Source organism: Sprattus sprattus (assembly GCF_963457725.1).
Source record: "Sprattus sprattus genome assembly, chromosome: 3".
Classification (NCBI taxonomy): domain Eukaryota; kingdom Metazoa; phylum Chordata; class Actinopteri; order Clupeiformes; family Clupeidae; genus Sprattus; species Sprattus sprattus.
In genome coordinates this window covers 50010808-50034133 of record NC_137922.1, presented here as the reverse complement: position 1 = coordinate 50034133, position 23326 = coordinate 50010808, and the positions used below count along the sequence as shown (strand labels likewise).

The 23326-nt window shown below is 42.9% G+C and overlaps 1 protein-coding gene across 1 annotated transcript in view; it reads left to right on the top strand.

The window, feature by feature from the left end:
- Positions 1-9534, top strand: part of samd14 (sterile alpha motif domain containing 14) — a gene marked incomplete at both ends in the record, with an annotated part of 26576 nt that extends 17042 nt beyond the window's left edge. The window contains 6 exons of the mRNA XM_080834494.1: positions 173-272; positions 976-1044; positions 1700-1856; positions 6754-6867; positions 8365-8520; positions 9379-9534. Of these exons, the coding sequence (XP_080690620.1) occupies positions 173-272; positions 976-1044; positions 1700-1856; positions 6754-6867; positions 8365-8520; positions 9379-9534 (752 nt within the window). The remainder of the gene's footprint in view (positions 1-172; positions 273-975; positions 1045-1699; positions 1857-6753; positions 6868-8364; positions 8521-9378) is intronic.
- Between the last annotated feature and the right edge of the window lie 13792 nt (positions 9535-23326).

Below are 23326 nucleotides of genomic sequence, written 5' to 3'. Positions count from 1 at the left end.
CGTGGGTGCGTGGGTGCGTGCGTGTGTGCGTGTGTGTTTGTGTGGGTGGGTGTGTATGTGTGTGTGTGTGTGTGTGTGTGTGTGTGTGTGTGTGTGTGTGTGTGTGTGTGTGTGTGTGTGTGTGTGTGTGTGTGTGTGTGTGTGTGTGTGTGTCCCAACATCATCTCAACAGTGTTGGTGTCTGATGACAGTCGAGACATCAGTCCCTCAGACCCAGGCAGCCCCACAGTGATATTCGACAAGAAGACCAAGAGGAGATTCCTGGATCTTGGGTGAGTTACTCTGACAGACAGGAGCCCAGATAAAGATCAGTAAATGCTACATGACATAGCTTAACTACAGCATATAGCCAGTGGTGTAGTCCAGGGTATACGCAGGTTTACGGAGTATACCAACTTATTTTTCAGTCAGCATTGCATATATCCACTTCTCAAAACAGGGCGTTTATCCTGTGCTGTATTGGCTGCTTAAACAACTTAAGAGTATACCCACTTCTCCAAGGACCATTAAACCACTGCATATAGCCCACCGCAGTACACATAATAGATTAACATTTTACATTAAGTCATTTAGTAGACACTTTTATCCAAAGCAACTTACAAGGATGTATACACATTTTACATTTCGTCTGATGGCACACTGCACATCAGGAGTTCAGTGTCTTGCTCAAGGACGCTTTGACAGGGAATTGAACTAGCAACCTTCTGATCACTTAACTACTTATCTACCTCCTTTACCACTGCCACCCCATATAGAGTGAATATATCTCTGAATATATCTCACAGTTCATGCACAGTATACTGTTATGTATTCTTTGAATTGAGTCTGTGACGTTAGCATAGTCCATAGTTTGTCTACATCACTTGTATTTGTTGCCTTTAGAAGAGTCCAGAGGGAGATACGTAACTGCTGAAGAGCAGTATTTACCTGCCACACCACCGCTGAGTTCCCCCTGTGTGTGTGTGTTTCTGACAGGGTGACGCTTCGACGCTCGTATGTTCGTGTGAAGAAGGACAAGTCCAACAGGCTGTCCATGGGAAGCCGGTGGGTCCACTGTGACACGTCCACACTGCAAACGATTGCAATACCAATTACTGTGAGAGCTACAGTTTTAAATATCGCTGTAGCTCAGGAGAGCAGCAATGTCCACACCACCCTCTAGGATAACAACATGAAGAACGATATCAGTGGGCATCACTTTCAGAGCGATTGTGTAAACGATGACGGTCATGGCGACAGAAGACTAAAAGCCGAACAAAATCCATTGAATTTTTGAAGGCATCACATTAAAACATGCAGGATATTTCTTGGTCAGTGTGGACACTCATATTGTTAGAGTAACAGTTGTCGACATAGTTATTGTTGGCAGTTTGTGAACGGCTCTTCATGTCTCATACTCAAAGCTATGAAGCTGTGATGAGTAATGTTAACTGCATTCATATAACAAGTATGATAGCAGAAGCCCAAGCTCATACCCAATGTTCAAAGCCCAAACTATGCACGAGTATACTTCAGTCTTAAAGACTATTTCATTATATCTTTGAAGGCTATAATGTCTGTTGTAAGTAGTTATTTTCTTTGCAAGACAAACCATGCAGCCCAGAAATAGTGTAGTTGCTCGTCTGCATTGTATCAACCAAAGCTAACTCTGAGTGGTCATTGCAGATCATAACATCTCACGTCATGTCATGTCACACAGGGAGCCCTCTGAGAGCCCGTCACGGAGTTCGGGCTCCTTCGTCCCGTTCTCCTGGTTCACCGAGAGCAACCGAGGCTCCGCCTCCTCAGGCAGTAACCCCTCCGGCTCCCCAAAGCTGGCCTCCCACAACTCCAGCCCCCGCAAGTCCAACTCGCAGGTACATCTAACGCTCTCTCTTTCTCTCTTTCTCTCTGTATCGCCCTCTTTCTCTCTCTCTGTCTCTCAGGGAATTCCATATTATCTTGTTCAAGGTGATGACACCTCACAAGCATAAACTCTCCCTTAGGATCTATAAATCCCATGATCCCTAGTTTAAGGTGGTGTCACCTCACAAGCATAAACTCTCCCTTAGGAACTACAACTCCCATGATACCTTGTTTAAGGTGGTGTCACCGCACAGGCATAAAGTCTCTCCCTTAGGGGCTATAACTACCATGATCCCTTGTCACCCTCGGAGGTGTAATAGACCAGGGCAGAGCAAGGAAGTCCCACTCTCATTAATTTCAACAGCCGGTGCTATGCTAGCTACTTCATTCATTTCAATGCGCGATGCTATGCTAGCTATTTCAGCCCATGAAGTACCAAATCGACTGCCAACATGTCGTCCCGTGGGTGCTGACTTTCAGCACTATTTCTACAAAATGCAACATTACAGAATGTAATGTAATGTAATGCAGTGCTGTTGTTGTTGTGTGTGTGTGTGTGTGTGTGTGTGTGTGTGTGTGTGTGTGTGTGTGTGTGTGTGTGTGTGTGTGTGTGTGTGTGTGTGTGTGTGTGTGTGTGTGTGTGTGTGTGTGTGTTTGTGCGTGTGTGTGTGTGTGTGTGTGTGTGTGTGTGTGCTGCAGTGTTCTTGGGAGAGGATTTGAGTCATTCCTCTGCACCCTATTTCTGGCTTTTCCTCCTCACCTCCTCCTGTCAGCCTGTTTGAAGCTTAACATACAGTGTCTCAGCTGCTCATGTGTGTGGGTGTGTGTCTGTGTAAGAGTGTGTATTACACTGTCTGGGTGGAGGAATGTGTTTGTGTGACAGACAATCTCTCTCTCTCTCCCTCTGTGTGTGTGTTTGTGTGTGTGTGTGTGTGTGTGTGTGTGTGTGGGTGTGTGGGTGTGTGTGTGTGTGTATGTGTGTGTGTGTGTGTGTGTGCATGTACAGTATAGGAAGGAGGGGGGAGGGGGTTGTGTTATGTTCGGCAGCTTCTCTAAAGATTCTATATTATCATCACCAAGCCAGACACACACACACAGCGATGGCCTTTACACCTCCCAGTGTCCCACTGTCATCTGTCATGGACACCATGAGTCTCAGAGCTCGTATTTGCCGTGTGTGTGTGTGTGTGTGTGTGTGTGTGTGTGTGTGCGTGTTTGTGCGTGTGCGCATACGTGTGCGTGTGTGTGTGCGTGTGCGTGTTGACCATCATCAAGGTCATGAGATAGAATGATTGAAATATATTGATTGATAGCTATTGATCATCTATCGATTGAAGGTTAATTGGATTCAAATTAATTTATACTTGCTTAAATAATAGTGAACATGTTTTTAAAAGATAAATGATTTAGCAGCAGATAGTATTCTACTGTAGGACATTAAAGGCGGTGGTATGTAGAATAACCTTATAGCATCAAAGTCGATGCAGGAGGTTCAGGGAAGCTGTATCATTGATAACGCACAAATGCTAACATGCTAACATGCTAAAACTTCTCCTGTAAGGCCACATGACTGTCTGAATGCACTGGCCATACTTGGCCTAATTCAAATATACAAATGCAATTTTTATGCTTGTTTGATTGCATTCCAAGACTCTTTTCAGCTTTTATTCTAGATGGTCGTTCTGCATTAGTGCAGTGTGGTGCAGAGAGTAGCAGTTATAAATAGCATCTTCTGTTTCTCTGTGAGTCTGTCAAGGCTGAAAAAAGAGCTTAGTATTTTTGTCTGCGTGGCCCCTTTGAATCTTTTAAAATAAGGTCTTACACAGAATTTTCTTTTGGCTTCATCTGATGTAAAGATTATTGAGCCTGGCAGATGCGGATTAAACATCAACTGTCATAATCAAATACCTCTGCCCATAATTTCAGCCAAATAAAATATGAAAAACTGTATTAATAACTTTTACAGCAGGCTTTCATTAAGCATGTGATGCTGTAATACAACAGTCAGCCAGCTTGCTAACTTTTATCAGTGCCAGCTGTGTTTGCTATTTGGTGTTTAGCAGGGCCAATTTGTTCGCTGCTGGTTAATTATAATTCTAACTTCAAACAGCATATCCTCACTGCCTCTTTTATATCTACTGTTAGCAAGTAGCTGACAAGTTCATGAGATGGAGCTGTTGCTAACACTGTCTCTACTGTTAGCATGTTATAAGGTCAGGAGATGGAGCTGTTGCCAACACTGTCTCTACTGTAAGCATGTAGCTTATAAGGTCGGGATATGGACCTGTTGCTAACACTGTCTCTACTGTTAGCATGTAGCTTATAAGGTCGGGATATGGACCTGTTGCTAACACTGTCTCTACTGTTAGCATGTATCAGGAGATGGAGCTGTTGCTTACACTGACTTATATGTGCTGTGGCTACCCTACAGACCTGGCCTAGACCCTCACATACAAACAGTTCCCTCGGTGACCAGTGTTGCCGAGCAACACATAGAATAGGCCCCATGAAAACAGTCTTCTTTGGCACACAGGATACAATGTAACACAGAATGTCATTCCTCCATGTGACTTCAGTGATCCTGATCATGTCATCTCTGCACAATATAGTGCTTTATTGGTGTGAGTGATTCTTGCAGTTCTGTAAATCATGTGACGTCCCAGTGTTCTTAGTTTAGAATTTCTAAGTTTGCGTGTCTTGGTGTTTCCCCTGTTGTGTCAATGTGTGTGTGTGTGTGTGTGTGTGTGTATGCGTGTGTGTTTCCCCACTTGTGTCAATGTATACATCTATTTTTAGTTATTGATTTAAGAGTGTGTTGTATAAGTGCCCTAGTGTACTTTTCCCTAGCGTCTCTGGGCGCCCTGAGTCATCCTGACATGATGCTTACATAAGCCATTCCAATTAGCCGTGTTGCATCATTGTTTGATGCTGATGCCTGTGAGTGTTCAATAACTGGCAAGAACACTAAAAATATCACCTGACTCAGCAAGACTGCTTCAATACCTAACATCTAATAGATGCTATAAACCAAAATGATTCACAGTATTGTCAAGATACACACTTGTATGTGTTATTTTAAAAACCTCATCAATAGGTCATCAGACCCCATCGATCCACAGGGACACTTATAATACACAGCATAATGTAATCCTTTGGACCGTTTCACCCAGGGTAGCTTTGGTGTTGAGCACATCATGGTGAGTATTAGAATGTTATGAATTAAACTTAGGCTGAATGTTACAACTTAATCTTTCCCCAATTACCCCAAGTATGTCTCTTACTTACAGTGATGCAGATGGGCAGGTTGACCAGGAAGCCCGGCTTCCTCTAAGTGCAGGTTTGGGCTCCTAATGGTAGTCAGTCTAAACCGTGCTCTCCACAGCCCACAGCCAACTCTGCACTCACACTCAGCCAAGTGCCCCTGGATGAAGATCAATTATGTCCTCTCCAGGCCTTTCAGCTGGGGATAATGGCCTAGTAATAGGCTTAGTGGATGGGTAGGATGTGGCCACACACACACACACACACACACCCCACCCTCCAAACATTTCCCCTTCTTCCATAAGTTGGAGTTGCTGGCCTTACTTCTTTCTCCCGCTGGGTTCTTAACGGTTGTGTGAGGACAGTGTGTGTGTGTGTGTGTGTGTGTGTGTGTGTGTGTCTGTGTGTGTGTGTGTGTGTGTGTGTGTGTGTCTGTGTGTGTGTGTGTGTGTGTGTGTGTGTGTGTGTGTGTGTGTGTGTGTGTGTGTGTGTGTGCGTGCGTGAGTGTGCGTGCGTTTCTGTGTGCTTCTGTGTGTTTGTGTGTGTGTGATAAATAGGGGAGAGAGAACTTCTGTGTGCGTGAGAATTTATGAAAGAGCTAGAGAGTGATTTGAGCAAAGGTACTGCAGAATAAGCTCAGGACATTACTGTGTGTGTTTGTCTGTGTCATCACACTGGCACATGTGTGCACCTCTGGACTCTCCTGAGGGCTGATGTCCGTGATCTGCTCTGTGTCTGTGATGAGTTCTGCTGTGGAGAGTGTTTTGACTCTCCTAGGTGTTGATGTCCCTGATCTGCTCTGCGATGAGTTCTGTTGCGAAGACTGTCTTGACTCTCGTGTGTGTTGATGTCCCTGATCTGCTCTGTGATGAGTTCTGCTGCGGAGAGTGTTTTTGCAGACATGTGAAACTGTGCCCCCTTTGTGAGAGAGCCGTGGCACGTCACTGATTCTGGAATGTCCCTAGGCAGCAAGGCTGTAACCATTAGTTACTGAATCATTTGCGCTCTGGGTTAAGAGTTGTTGCTTGTCTGTTACCCAGATCAGAATAATTATTTTTGCCACTTACAATACAATTGATTCATTTATTTGGAATGCCAATACTGATTACAACACCACAGCATCCAAATATTAATAAAGAGCCTATGATGTCTCACACAACAACACAAACACTGTGCAAGTATTTACAGCCAAGTGAATCAGCAGATAAATACATAGTCATATCAGGGGTGGAGATGACAGCGCCTTCTCCATATACTGTATGCAGACTGCCTATGATTGTTGACACAGAGCAGTATTTGGCTATTTGCTTAGAGTTCTTATTATTAAGTCCAAGAATACACACACACACACAAACAAACAAATACACACACGCACATGCTTTAGTTAAATCTCCATTTAATATTGTGATAGAGACATTCGTGTCCAGAATGTGGTAATCTTAATGATTTTTCTGCTGATAACTTTTGTCATTAATTTCTTAGGAAACACTTGAATGAATGAAACATGGCATGAAATAATATGTATGTATCTAAGCATAATGTTACTGAAACTGCTCGTACTGCATTATTATTGGATCCTTCCCCGTACTCTACTGCTCCTTTCATCCCTCTCTTCTGTCCTCGCTCTCTCATCCATCCGTCCTAAAGGAGTCGGCGCTCAGCGATGAGTTCTCCCCACGAAGCCCCGTTGCCACCAACGACTCAGTGGCCGAGACACGCTCCTCGCACCCCTACCAGACTCTCTCCCAGTCTTCAGACGAGGTACGTCACACCCCGTCACACCCCGTCACACCCCGTCACACCCCTACCAGACTCTCTCCCAGTGTTCAGACGAGGTACGTCAGACCCCGTCACACCCCGTCACACCCCTACCAGACTCTCTCCCAGTCCTCAGACGAGGTACGTCACACCCCGTCACACCCCTACCAGACTCTCCCCCAGTCCTCAGACGAGGTACGTCACACCCCGTCACACCCCGTCACACCCTGTCACACCCCGTCACACCCCGTCACACCCCTACCAGACTCTCTCCCAGTCCTCAGACGAGGTACGTCACACCCCGTCACACCCCGTCACACCCCTACCAGACTCTCTCCCAGTCCTTAGACGAGGTACGTCACACCCCGTCACACCCCGTCACACCCCGTCACACCCCTACCAGACTCTCTCCCAGTCCTCAGACGAGGTACGTCACACCCCGTCACACCCCTACCAGACTCTCCCCCAGTCCTTAGACGAGGTACAGTTTTTGGGCTTATAAAGCAGCGTATCTGTAAGTATGGCCTGGGCTTATTATGCAATTTATCTATAAATCTGGATTGGGTTTATTATGCAATTTATCTGTAAATCTGGATTGGGCTTATTATGCACCTTAGTAATAACTAGGAGTAATAAACTTGACTATGATTATGCTGTTCAACAAACGCCTCAAATGGGCCCGGCAGGCAACGTTTCTTATGTTCTGTTAATATGACCTGTTACATCATTTGTCATAATGTTTTATGGTCTGCAGTTGTACCGTAGTTATACATGGGGTTATTGTACATCACAATTGCATAATGGGAAAATGTAACGTATTCAATGGGAATGGTATGAATTGTAGCAATAAGGAAATCAGGCCTTTTTTTGTGTGATTAGCTTATGATCTATCATGATATGATTATGATGACTAAATGGGGAAGGGTGTGAATGGTGATTTTGACTTTAGTAGTTGCTCCGTCCACAGCATGAATTTGTATCAGCATCTATCCCTTATATATGGATCTTACAGGATTTCACATGGATTAACACATGCAACGATACACATGCGTTTAGTACCACCTTAACATTAATTCCAGAACATCAATTAAATGCAAATCGAATCAAATGCTTTTGTTTCTATAGCACCGTTAAAAACTGACATTGTCCATGTTCTTTTTTAATCTCAAATTACTAGACTCTATTCAACGTATCATTTCAGCCTCACCTCATGCTGTCCTTTGGTGACCTGAGTCACTGTTGAGTCACTGCTGCCCCCTGCTGGGCACACACCCATACAACATGGAATTGCAACAACAGAGTTTTATTTAATGTTGAGCTTCTTGATGGGGAAATCTAAAACCTAAAATAAGTAATGTTGAGAGACAGTATTGATTTTTGATTAAAAATAAATTCTCTCTCTTTCTCTCTCTGTCTCTCTCCCTCTATCTCTCTTCTCCCTCTCTCTCTCTTTCCCCCACTCTCTCTTCCTCTCTCCCCTTATCTCTCTCTCTCTGCTAGCATGCTGATGAGCCTCTGTGTCTGGTGTCGTCCTGGAGCACGCAGCAGGTGTGTCAGTGGCTTCGGGGCCTCAACATGGAGCAGTATGTCCCAGAGTTCACGGCCAACGACATCGACGGGGAGCAGCTGCTGCAGATGGACAGCACCAAGCTCAAGGTGAGACACGGAATTGGGCATGGATTTGGGATCGATCTAAACGGATCGCAAGAACAAAAAATAATAGTCAGAAATCACCATCAGCATCAGGGTCAAGTTGCTAGGCTACTGAAACATAACACAGAAAGATCTGACCACAGAAACCATTTCACCTCGTTTACCAGTCGTTTTCAATGTGATTATATTTACTGTCATTTCCTCTTTTTTTACAAATCCTCTACCCCCCTCTCCCCTTTCTTTCTCCCCCCTCTCTCCCTTCTTTCTCTCTCTCTCCTCTCTCCCCCCTCTCTCTCTCGCTCTTCCCTCTCTCTCTCTCTCTCCCTCTCCCCCTCTCTCCCCTCTATCTCCCCTCTCTTCTCTCTCTCTCTCTCTCTCCCCTCTCTCTCTTCCTTCTTTCTCCCGTCTTTCTCTCTCTCGCTCTCTCTCCCCCCTATCCCCTCTCTCTCCCCTCTCTCCCCTCTCTCTTCTCTCTCTCTCTCCCATCTTTCTCTCTCTCTCCCCTCTCTTCTCTCTCTCTCTCTCCCCTCTCTCTCTCCCATCTTTCTCTCTCTCTCCCCTCTCTTCTCTCTCTTCTCTCTCTCTCCCATCTTTCTCTCTCTCTCCCCTTTCTCTCTCCCCTCTCTTCTCTCTCTTCTCTCTCTCTCCCCTCTCTTCTCTCTCCTCTCTCTTCTCTCAATTCAAATTCAAATTCAAAAGAAGCTTTATTGGCATGACCATAGCGTTGTAAAGTATTGCCAAAGCATTTTGTTTGGATATATGAAAATGATTACATTAATAATTGTAACAGTACATTATTATCTCTCTCTCTCCCCCCTCTCTCTCTCTCTAACCCCCCCCCCCCCCTGCTGTGGACTCTAGGGCCTGGGCGTGGTGAACTCGTCGGACCGTAATGCTCTGAAGCGGCGGATCAGAGACATCCACGCGGCAGCGGAGAAGGAGCGCAAGGCTCTGGGCAAGCTGGAGCGGCAGCGAGAGAAGCAGCGCAAGAGAGACCAGGAGCAACGCAAGAGCTAGACCCCCCCACTCATCCCGTCACACACTCATCCCGTCACACACAGGAGAGACCAGGAGCAACGCAAGAGCTAGACCCTCCCACTCAACCCGTCACACACACACTCATCCCATCACACACACCCATCCCGTCACACACACACACATCCCGTCACACACTCATTCCGTCACACGCAAGAGAGACCAGGAGCAACGCAAGAGCCATACCCCCCCACTTATCCCGTCACACACACACTCATCCCGTCACACACAGGAGAGACCAGGAGCAACGCAAGTGCTAGACCCCCCCCCCCCCCCACACTCAACCCTTCACACACACACTCATCCCTTTACACACTCAACCCGTCACACACACTCATCCCGTCACACACACACTCATCCCGTTACACTCTCTCTCATCCCTTCACACACACACTCATCCCGTTACACTCATCCCTTCACACACACACTCATCCCGTCACACACACACTCATCCCATCACACTCATCCCATCACACACACTCATCCCGTCACACACACACTCATCCCGTCACACTCTCTCTCATCCCGTTACACACTCATCCCATCACACACATTCCATCACACACTCATCCCGTTACACACTCATCCCATCACACACATTCCATCACACACTCATCCTGTCACACACTCATCCCTTCACCATTTCCCCCCATTTCATCAAGAGCATAGAAGAGAAACAGCAGGAGAAACACCGGGAGCAACACAAGATCCCAGACAACTCCACCGGGAGCAACACAAGATCCCAGACAACTCCACCGAGAGCAACGCAAGATCCCAGACAACTCCATCGGGAGCAATGCAAGATCCCAGACAACTCCACAGGGAGCAACACAAGATCCCAGACAACTCCGCCAGGAGCAACGCAACATCCCAGATAAGACCGGGAGCAACGCAAGATCCCAGACAACTCCATGCGTCCTCCCATGGACTCATTCCACTGTTCTTTTCAGCAAAGATCTGAGCTCTGGTCAGAAGGATAACTGACTTTTCAATATGACTTACTTGCTTACAGTTTTTCTCAGTCGCTTTGGTTCATTTCTCAGATCTCTGTTCTCAAAAATTCACAAAACTGTTTGTTCAACCTCCACATTATCTAGTCACTCCGAGTGCCCATCATAACAGCAATTGCTCATTATTTGAACATTTTGCAAATACCTTTGCACATTCATACAAATGATATGTACATTTATCTGCTGTTTAGTCCTTACCTAAAAAAAACATCTAGGTCGCTATCATTGTGTAAATCATGACATGCAAATGAGTTATTATGTGTCAACCATATGCTATCAGTTTCAGCGACATGGTATGTTTGTAATGTTTGCTAAATAACATGTCATTCAAACCTTGAATGTTTACCCGTGACTGACAAAGGCAAATTTGTTCCAGTGTGAAACTCATAGGCCACCAAGCCAGAGTGGACGTGCCAGTCCAGCATAGGGGTGAATCCACCAATAGTGTGACACTACATCAGACAACAATGTGTTGTCATAGTTACACCATTGGGCTTCACAGAACACAAACTCTAACGTTCCTGATGTGGAATCTTCCTCAGGCATCTCATTCATAAAAATGTGAGGGGTTTTGTAAGAAGCAACACGCCAAATGACATACTGTATGTGGATATTGTGTGCGTACTGCATTCACATTTGGGTCAGTGATAACGTTCTCCACAGACACAGAATCAGGGAATTAGTTCAGTGGACTCAAAGGAATGGTGATTTGATTTGGGGTTTTTTTTAGGATGAAGGTGAAATGTCTATGCTCATCATTTGATAACATTAGTTGGTAGTCAAAGAATGTATGTGGCATGCAAGACTGCGTCATTGTCCACGAACCCATAAATGAGTGAGTGAGACCCAGTCAAAAGCTTGTTTGTGAATAAGGAATGCACCTCCAGGATACACTTTTATATTGACAACATGCCTAAGTATTTTGAAAGTCTTGGTTACACATCGTGACAAAAGGACTTGCATTTTGGTGGCATTGAGATAGTCATTGATGCAATCATGTACTTTAGAGACATAACCTAAGCATTCTGAGGTGATCCACTGCGTGCCGCTGTTTGTAATGCACTTACCCGTAAGGATTACTCAAGACATGCACCAAAGTGACTGGGAAACACTGTCAAGAGCTTACTTTGTCAAGTTCCCCCATTTTAGTTTTTGTCTTCTTGATTTTGCTCCTGTTTTGTTTGATAGAGTGACTGTTCCGTGTGTTGTTATTTAAGCTGTGTTAAAGCCTGAGGCTGAGGTGTTGAGGTGACTCTTCTGTGTCTCTGTGTGGAATGACAGGAGAAGGTCATTAGGTGAGTCGGGCTCTGGACGTGAGAAAGTTTAGGAGGTCATCAGGTGACTTCGGCTCTTGACGTGAGAAAGGTCAGAAGGTCATCAGGTGACTTGGGCTCTTGACGTGAGAAAGGCTTGATGCCATGCCATGTTAATGAATTTGAAACATCTAGTTTAGTCCGACTGGTCCCCTTTCTACGAGCATTGCCTGTTAAATAATTATTTAATTAATTAATGAATTAGTTAGCCTTATGATCCAATCACCTCCAGGGCAAAAACAGGACACAGATGGAAGTTCCACCCCAAGTCCTAAAGAATGACGTCTAGGTAAAGGCACACGCAAATACAGATACGTGTTGCATGCCGACTTGCTTTTTGGGGTATTCACACATAAAAACAGTTGAATTTTACAAAACATTTCTTTTTTGATAGTTTTTGATAGTGGACCCAAACATAACAAATTCCCACCCCAACAGACAAACAAAACAAAAACATGCCCACATTGGGCTCCCATGCTTTTCTTTGTACCCAGGCACTTAAGCACAACACAATAATACTTGATAACACACCTTTCAGTTTTGCCAGCAGGTGTGAGGTGCATAAAATAATTTAAAACAAATATATATATACTGTATATAAATATACATATTATACTGTATATATGTTTGTACATGTATATTAACAAAAGCCATGGTGTACAGTATGTACAGAGGAAAATAGAAATCATTAAGCACACATGTATGGACCTGTAATTATCAATGTAGACATTTGCTATACGATGCTGTGTGTGTGTGTGTGTGTGTGTGTGTGTGTGTATGTATATATGCATTTACGTGTGCAGAGAGACTGTGTGTGTATGCATGCATTTATGTGTGCTTGCATTTGAGTGAGTTTGTGTGTGCAAGAGAGACTGTGTGTGTATGTATAAATGTGTTTACATTTGCGTGCATGTGGGTGAGTGTGTGTGAGCAAGAAAGGCTGCGTGTGTGTATGTATGTGTGCGTGCATGTAAGTGTGTGTGTGTGAGTAAGAGAGACTGTGCGTGTGTACATGTGAGTGTGTGTGTGTGTGTGTGTGTGTGTGAGTAAGAGAGACTGTGCGTGTGTACATGTGAGTGTGTGTGAGTGTGTGTGTGTGTGTGGGAGACACTGTGTGTGTGTCAGAAAAAGACGGAGCGTCTTGTGTTGTGTGGGTTTGACGGCCTATGTGAATGCTCCGTTCATTGCCAAGAATATGTACTATGGTATTTATCAGTGTGCTTGCTGTCTGGGCTCAAGCAAAACAAACTCCACATACCAGCTGAGGATGATGAATCAGACTGAGGGCACCGTTGAGAAAGACTTCCAGTTCTCACTTCCTGTACCCACGATGCACTGCTCTCGAGAACTTTCCTCAAGCGTAGCCTTGACAACTTTGGCATGATCCTCTCTCCCTCTCCGAGAAGGGGGACTTGAGTGACTGTTTCACTTCCCTCTACACAGGCACACAAACATGGCTGCCACCGTCGGGACCCCCTCCGCTTCCTGGTTCTGCTGCACTGTTGTCATGGTGGTTGTCACGGCTGTGTTGGGTTAGCGATTAAAGGGAGTATTTGCGTGTGCTTGACTGAAGGGTTTATTACGTTAACGGTCCTGTTAGATTCTTCTTGCCGTCTTTTTCTTCTACAGTCTAAATGCTAATGTTTCAGTTCAGCATTAAAGCAACATTTAACGTTAGCCTACATTTATGCACAAATACCAACACAGACTTCAGGTGTTAAAAAAATCAACTTCATTTATTATAAAATGTAGGCTTACATATAAATAATGATATATAAACAATTAAACAGTTGGCAGATACATCCATAAACATAGGGGAACTGTTATCATGGTACCAAAAACAGAACAAATAATTTAAAACTTTAGGCGGTAGATTATCAATTTGGTAGATTATCAATGTGTCAGACATATTTCTCAGAAAGGCTATGTAATCCACTATTACATTGTAAACAATATTTTTTTAAACTTATGTTTCATGTAATGAACCTCCAAATATATAAAAAACTTTAAAAATCAAAAATATATTAAATTCTACAAACCATCTCATAAATAAAATAATATAAATACATATTTAAATAAATAAGGACAAAATTCAACAGTATAATATAAATATATAATACATAAATAAAACATCAGAGCAAGGTATGTGTTCTTAGAACGTCATAACACGCTCAAACACATGTATCCCGTAGGGCATTACAACATATCCAACTTAGAAGCAACACCCTTTCCGTGGAAGTTATGAATGATTTAGTGGCGGTAAGACCGTGTCTTGTAGGTACAAGAACTCAAAGACACATGAAATCACCTCTGGGCGAAACCACTACATTTGCATCCGAAGGTGTGGTCGAATCATTGTGATCCGCTAATAAACAATGACTTCATTGCCACACTTGTTAATTATTCAGCTCACTTATGCTTGAAATTAGGAAAATATCAGGGGGAAAAATCTGGAAAATATCACGCACAGAATAAAAGCCCATGGGACATTCCAGGCCTTCCCAAATGCAAACAGAAGAAACTGTTTAATGTTGAATGGCATTACTAAACAAAACAAACCGGATCAGGGTGCTGTCCCACATGTTTAAGTCAACAGCAACAGTCACGATTGCCAAATAGCAGATATGCTCCAGCGATAGCAAGACTGATGACATCATTAGACAGGGCACTTCCCGTTGACTCTGCGTCAGCATGTTGCTCAATCGCAGAACAGACGGAAGTGTTACAAAGCAAGCAAAAATATTCCCAGAGGACACTTTCTCTGCATTCGCTGTTACTTCAGCAAACAATAAATACAAACACACATACATGCTCAATAGTTTAAATAAATATGTTAATAAAAAATTTACATGAATCATTTTCAATTGGTAGGGATGAGAAATGCTTGGTTGGTTGGTGGACGGAAAAAAAAAGGCCATGTTTGGCGAGAGTCAATATGATCAGAATATCCTCTAACATTAGAAGAAGCAGGCCCAAACTCGAAAGGCAGTGACCTACCATGACGTGGAGTATGACGGGTGCTTTGATCATCAGTAGGAGCATCATGAGGTGAGCTCACCAGTCGAGCCCCTCCATTCTCTTGCGCTCATGTTATTTTCTTTTCCTTCAAGCAAAGCTGATCTTGTGGTTGATCATGCCTAGGGTCCTGTCAGACGCTTAGGTTCAACTTTCATACTTCCTTCTTCTGAGAAACTGATACGCACTTCAGGCACAGAAAACCCATGGTCTCTGATAAATGTCATTGTGGCATTTAAAAACTAAAACAAATTAAAAAAAATAAATTCAAATATTCCCAAAGAAAATAAAGCATTGTGCTTGTAGGTCTGCATGAGGACCAGGCCTCTGATCGTGTAAACAGCAGCAAAGATCTCACAGAGCTCTTAGTGCCTCAGCCTGATCACCCAAACCTGGCCCTGGCAACACTACACTACACTACAGCAGCATCAGTAACACAACAGGATAGAGTGGTCCGCAGTGCTGCCTGTCCCTGCCAATGGGGGGCAGTAGTGAGTTAGTACCCTTGGTGGTTTCAGCTGCTGGTTTGGGCGATGTTGCGCAGGCTGCGGGAAACGTCTTCAGTGAAGCTGCGCAGGTGGCCGAGGAGGACGTGGGTGGCCAGCTGGACCTCGTAGTCCCCCGTGAGACGAGACGATAGGCTGGAAATGTCAGTCTGTGCCCACTGAGACGAGACATGGGACAGCTCCTGAATCTACACAACACACAGACAAAATAAATAAATATAGATATTTGACAGCACATACATGCATACAGTTACATATACTGTACATACATAGACACATTCATACATACACACATGCATACAAACACACATGCATACTGTACATACACACATACAGGCAAGTGCACTGTGATAAAAGACGCACGCTTGTATCACTGAATGCAAAAGCTGAATATAATATGGATTTAAATTGATAATTAACTTAATTAACACAAACATAGACAATTCAACTGCGTACTAGCTTTGAAATACAGAGCTCTAGATAGATACGCATATGTTCCCTGAACAATGACACACATTAACAAAGCTGAGTTGTTGTTGATGTTGTTTTTGTTGTTTAGAGTATGCTAAAGACCATTACTATAGTACATATATATATATTAGATTAGATTCAACTTTATTGTCATTGCACAGAGTACAAGTACTAAGACAACGAAATGCAGTTTAGCATCCAACTAGAAGTGCAAAATAGCAATACAAGTGCAGAGTTTGTGCATAAGTAAAGTGGAATAAGTGAATAAATAAGATACGTATAGTAATAAATAGATATGTAATATTAACAGAATTGGGACTAGCAGCGATTGAGGTAAAAAATGTAGATACAGTATGATAAGTATATAAAAAGGTGCAGATAAATAATGATTGATAATTAACTTAATTAACACAAACATAGACAAAGATACTCATAAGCTCCCTGAACAATGGAAAACATAAACAAAGCTGAGTTGTTGTTGTTGTTGTTGTTTTTGTTGTTTAGAGTATGCTAAAGAGCATAACTATAGTATATATATAGTATAGTATATATAGTGCTCCAGCTACGGATTAGAGATGGACACTCACCGTCTGCACCCGTTTCAGCAGGTCCTGGATGTCAGCACGGAGGACGGAGACCTTCTGAGAAGAGGTCAGATGCCCCGCCACTACATTCAGCAGCCCGCTGTACATCTGCAGGCCTTCGGCCATGCTGTTAAGACACATCTCCTGCAGGGGGCAGCACAGAGAAGAACATGTCAGCCAGTGTCTGGACCACACAGACAAACGGTTCAATTGACATAGCGCTAAGACCCGCCCTTCGAACGCAGCCTGGCCAATGGCAGTTTAGTAACAGCTGCACTCGGACAGTGGGTTTAGCGATAGGTCAATTGAATCTAGGTAGCTTCACCCATAGACATGTATAGGTAGACGCCGCCTCCACTGCTTCAGCCCGTTGCCGCGTCGCCGCCATATTGTTACAGGAGCTCTCTGACGCCAGAGGTCTGTCAAACGTGTCAAACAACCGCAAGTTGCCAGGAGCTGCGGTTTATCTGGATACAAATCACGATAACCTTTTACATTTCGCAACCAATTTCATGGAGTATTCAAGGGTTTGTGCTCTACGTGAAGTGTGTGAAAAAGATTTGCCTCTACATTACTTTGAATCTCGCTAGTTAAATCGCCAGTCATGTGCATGGGTCTATGATAAACGCACACCTTTCTTGCACAGCTCGTGCACTTTGAAAATACTGAGAAGCTCTATAAACTATCGAAATAGTGCTTCTTTAGTTACTACGTATTGACCATCATTAAGAGAAAGAGCATACATCAAATAGTGAAATACTGGCAGTCAGTGTGTTTTTCATAGTTTAATAGTTCCTTTTCAAGTATGTGCATTAAGAAATGAATGACTGTGCATTAAAAAATTAATGACTCAGTATAATGTGCAATGGAATAACATATATATGATATACGTATATAATATGTGATACAATATAATATAATATATTTTAAGTATAGGTATATATTCATATTCCACAAAATCAGGCTGCACCACATTGCAAAACTGAGCACGCTGCAATTATAGACTGGCAACAGTCGAAAAAAGCTCAGCAAGACGATACTTTTTAAAGGGTTCTAGCCTAGATAAAATTATTATATTATATCATATATTGTGTGAAATTCTATATTGTGTCAATTGCACTGCATAGATCTGAAAATGTTATGAGCATGATTGTATATGTCAAATTGTACAAATGTACAAATATATATATATATATATTATATAATATGAATATATACCTATACTTAAAATATATTACATTATATTATATTGTATTACATATTATATATATCATATGTTATTCCATTGCACATTATACTGAGTCATTATATTATATTGTATTATATATATGCTATGTTATTTATATTACAGTTCAACTATTGAGATTTGTATGTATATATTGAGATGTGTATATTTTTACTGCTATAGAAATATATAGCTTTTTTTGTAATGTTGATTTGTGAAATAACTGTGTATTGCCAATTGCACTGTTCAAGGTTTCTTAATGCACATAGCCTACTTGAAAAGGAACTATTAAACTATGAAAAACACACTGACTGCCAGTTTCTCACTATTTGATGTATGCTCTTTCTCTTAATGATGGTCAATACGTAGTAACTAAAGAAGCACTATTTCGATAGTTTATAGATCTTCTCAGTATTTTCAAAGTGCACGAGCTGTGCAAGAAAGGTGCGCGTTTATCATAGACCCATGCACATGAATGACTGGCGATTTAACTAGCGAGATTCAAAGTAATGTAGAGGCAAATCTTTTTCACACACTTCACGTAGAGCATAAACCCTTGAATACTCCATGAAATTGGTTGCGAAATGTAAAAGGTTATCTGATTTGTATCCAGATAAACCGCAGCTCCTGGCAACTTGCGGTTGTTTGACACGTTTGACAGACCTCTGACGTCAGAGAGCTCCTGTAACAATATGGCGGCGACGCGTTTCGCCGAGAAGCAGTGGAGGCGGCGTCTACCTATACATGTCTATGGCTTCACACATATTCTGCATTGCAATTGCAACAGCTCTCAGATGTGACTTACCAGCGTGAAGTCTGCAGCCAGGGCCTTGAGTTTTGGTGCAGAGGGGATGTCTAATTGGGTAACCATATACTCAAGATTCATGGAATCTCCAGAGGGATCAAGGGTGAACCCCTGTAGAGGGAGGGGACAAAAGCATTGGCATGGTTACAAAGAGTTTAACCTGAAAATGTTGCATTAAAATGAGAAAATATTGCGGACATATAATTTTGCCAATATTAATGTTAAAACTTGACAACCCCTTAATAAATAGCTGTCAAGTGTTTTGATACTTTCGTCATAGCACAAACAGGAATTTTCCCGAAGCAATTACAGGCCTAACAAATCATATTATGGTTTGCTTACCAAACCAAGCCTAAAACGTTTTATCAGTTGTTGGAATCGGTATGCCCCCTGCTGTTTAAAATCATTATGACTGCAGTGTGCCTCAAGGCATTCCTATGTGTGCAATCCTGCCAAGGCCTGCCTCGCGTAAACAGGTTTCCACAGGTTATCAAGCCAGCATTTGGGCATAGAAAACAGCACATCAAATAGGCTTAAGTAAAGTGGGCGTATTAAGCCAACAAGAACATGAGTTGATAAGTTGATATGCGTGTCAGATGCTTTTACGTTTGAAGTAGCCTATTTCACTTTTTTTCATAGAGCAAAAAAGACAATCGATTAACAACACTTCTGTGTCAAATGCATTACATGCGTAAAGAGAATACGTAGGCCGCTTAAACGCAAAGGGTGATGGGATGACAACAATCAAGCGTCTCTCACCTCAACACAGGATCCGTGAACCACAGGTATATCGATCAGAACCTTCTTCACCAAACTCCTTGCTTTTTCCATAGCGCGTGTTAACTCCGAGTCACTCATCTGCGCTTTCCAGGCGGGAGCAGCGTGACTGACACAGACCAAGGTAAACTGCAAAGTGAATACTACGGGGAGGAAAAGAAAGTTAGACGACAGGTTGCCAAGCTGCAAACTGACACGAGCCACATATTATTTGGCGACATGCAAACAACTTGCAGCCCAGATGCGTATAATTGGGCAAAATTACTTAATTGGGCAAAATGAGATTAACTTTTTGTCTCCTTCCACGGAATTTTCTGGAAGACATTCTGCACACGGGGTCCTTCGTTCACTATACTGCACTCCAACATATCCAAACCCGAAACTGGTTTCTCAACGCACACAGTCCCGCAGATAATACCACAGTACAACAATGCGTCGATTGCATTTCCATAATTATATTAAATACAATTAGATTCAATTAAGTTGATCTTGGGGACCATTTAATCCAGTAAATGAAAAGGCTAATGGGCTATTTCAGAACCAGACAGAAAACACCATTTCAACTTACAAATAAATCTATTCATGTTTCGGTCTTGGAGTTATTGTTGGTGGTAAGCTTGATGAATTGTCTTTAAGATGACTGTGGCAGGTAAGTCTTATATCCTAACCAGTGGAAGCCAAGCTCCCCAGGGGAATTCCGTATACTTGCAAGTGCCCAGGTGACTAAGGGTTTGGTTATTTTCCTGCGAAATACAACATTGCATACAACTTTGGAAAATCACAAACAATGATACATATAGAAATAAAGAATAGGCTACAAAAATATTAAATAAAGTTGAAAAGATTAAATAGAACTGCATCTGAAGCAGTTTGCGTTTACTTGGTAGAGGGTTTGCCTTGGTCCAACATGGCAAAGCTTATAAATATCTAGCCTGTCTGTCCTTTCTGAGGAGATGTCCATACATTTGTATGCAACGTGCAAAAGCATTTCTTTACCGATGGCCTCGGAGACGCTGTTACAGATAGGGCAAGTATGCTAGCCTACAATGAACAATTGCATTTCAGCCCAACTCACTCGTGCCGATGCCATCATAGAATAAATGCAAGTGTGAAGCTTTTATTTATGAAATGGGCTTCTAGCCTATAATGGGAGGAAGTTGGGAGGGAGATTTTTCATATCAAACTGTTAAGATTATGTGTAGCCTATATATTAAGATTATTGGTGAACGCACCATGCTTTTATCGATAGTGACAGCAATTTAGAGATGACATTGGCTGATATAAAGTGGCCAGATAACGGACATTCTCTCTTCTTAAATGTTTAATGAATTATCCTTCTTTTATTTACCTTCGATATTGGTGTGGCCTACAGTAACCATATTTTTAGCTGAAGAACATTACTCTAATTCAGATAAACTCGTTTTTGTGTGTTACAGGCCTACAATTAGCCTATAGGCCTACATTTGACTATCAACATAGTCAAGTAAACAGCCTGTTAGATTATTCGTTTTTTTAATGTCAACTTCTTGGCACAGTTCATAGCCCACAGTCTCTCCGACGCAAAATCTTCTTTTTTTCGACACAAATTAAGAACACTTGAAGTTTTGCAAATACATCGGAAATCGCGGAGGTTCCCAATGGAATGAGTAGCCTAGACTTCCCGCTGACTCACTTTGACGTAGGCCTACAGAGCTATGTTGAAACGAGGGGTTAGCTCCTCCTTTCTACGTTGCTTTGTGTAGATGAAGTGAGCGTAGGCAGCAGCTCTATGAGACAGACATAAACATGAATTGGCGGCTGCAAGGAAGAAAGCAAAGCCTTGATGATATTGTATTCATGCGAGCTTTGGAAGCCCCGCGATTTCATCAGAGTATGTTTCATGATTTAATTCCAACCTTATTTATACGTCGCATGGGGGGGGGGGGGGATATTACAAACACGCACACATGCACAGAAGACCCATTACCGACCACTGTGAATAGATAGGCTACATATTAAAGAGAATGATAGGCGAGATTAAAGAGGTAGCCTATGCCTTATGCGTTCCTAGGCCAGAATAGATGTTTAATAACCAGATGCAGGAGCAAACGGGTAATTCAACGTAAACATAGGTAATCTTAGTGAGGCATATGAGGAAATAAATTAAATGAGGTAATCTCAACCATGAAATTGTCAATTACCTCAAAATAAAACGTGTGGCACAGACAAAACTTGCATCCAACTCCCCGTAGTTATAAAATGAGAAAGCAAACAGCCATGGACATCTTTATTATGGCTTGACAATGGAACTGTAAACAGGAATGAAAAATGATGGTCACACCCAGGGATGGATTACCAAACAGGCCTACAGGGCCCAGGCCCAGGGGCCCATGAGCTCAGGGGGCCTTTAAGCCAGAGCCTCTGCGTGAAGTCGCTGTTATGTATCTCTTATGTGGCTGTATTTTCAAACATAAAAGTGGTGATGCATGATATGCTTTTTAAATGGACAGGGTAGCCAGCCCATTCAGCCTCTGCCCTCAGGTAGTTCTGAATGAGTTTCAAATTGGAAAAGGATCACTCCGGCTGTTGCCCTGTCACATGTATTGGCAAAAACAATAGCAGGGCAGTGCAAACCTCACCAAAGGTGGATGTTACGGAGTGATGCACCACAATCAGCATCTTGGCAAATCGGGAGACTGAGTGCTGTGTGTCAGAGCACTAACCAAGTTTCTGATAGCTTTCTCTTTGACCTGTCTACTTTCCCAATGCAATTGCAGAAGCATCTTATTCGAGTGTAATATCCAACACATTGTTGGTAAAATATAAATGCCTGGTGTTTGTGTGTGCGTGTTGGCGTGTTTTTTTTTTTTTGGGGGGGGGGGGGGGGGGGGGGGGGGGGCGTTTACATGTCCAGGCCCAGGGGTCCATAGTTTCATAATCCGTCCACGGTCACACCTAAATACTGTAAGAGCCTTCACCTTGGAGGGAAGAGGACCTTCAAGGCTGGAGTTATGCACCCCCACCCTCCCATCTTGTTGGGGCAATTGCAGACTTTAGAGGGGTGCATTTTCCCGCAAGGCGCAGAACGGGGCATGACACCAGCTTCTAAGCTTCCAGGAAGGGAGCACGTCTATGTTTGAATAGTAGGATATAATTTCCTGGTGCATAAGATTACATTTCTGGTTTAAAACAGCTGGGTTAAAGCTTCACATTTAAAGAGGGATAGGTAGCTGATCACACGTACCTGGGCTTGTGATAGTCCATGAATTATTGTTGTGATATTACCACTAAGGCCATACAGGAACAACACAACTAAACTAAACCGAGCGCCCCCCCCCCCCCCCCCGGATTTTTTTTCATATAAATATATATACAGTGGTGGCCAAAATTATTAGAACACCTTACAGATCTGAGAATATTGACCTTTTTTTTGTCTCCGAAACATTATTTAATTTCATAATGTAAATGAAACATGCAGATGGTTGTTCTGAGCACAACAAATATCAGATGAAGTGATTCCTACTGTTTTTATCCACTTTTAACTATATTTGGTACGCCCACCTTTGGCAGCAATTACAGCAGCACATCTCTCTGGCATAGAGTCAATATATTTCTTGAGAACTTCAACACTAATGTTATCCGATGCCTTCTGCAACTCAAGCTAAAGGCTTTCCTTTGAATGTACACTAGATCTGTCCAGTTTAATTTCCAACTCGCCCCAAGTTTGCTTGATGGGTTTGAGGTTCGGACTTTGAGGGGGCCGGTCCATAATTTTCAATGTTCCAGAGGATTCCTTCTGCCACAGGTCGTACTGGCAATAGTTACAAGAATGTTTAGGGTCCTTGTCCTCTTGGAAAATAAATCCAGGCCCATTAACGCCACTCCCAGAAGGTACTCCATGCCTCACCAGAATGTTATGGTATACTTTCTTATCCATGATGCCAACAATTTCGCCAAAGTCATCTGTTCCTGAGGATTAAATGGCACCCCACACCATAATACTACCCCCTCCTTGTCTAACTGTTGGCTAGAGACACTCATTTTTATATCTCTCCCCCTCACTTTGTTAAAAATACAATCTTCGCTTGT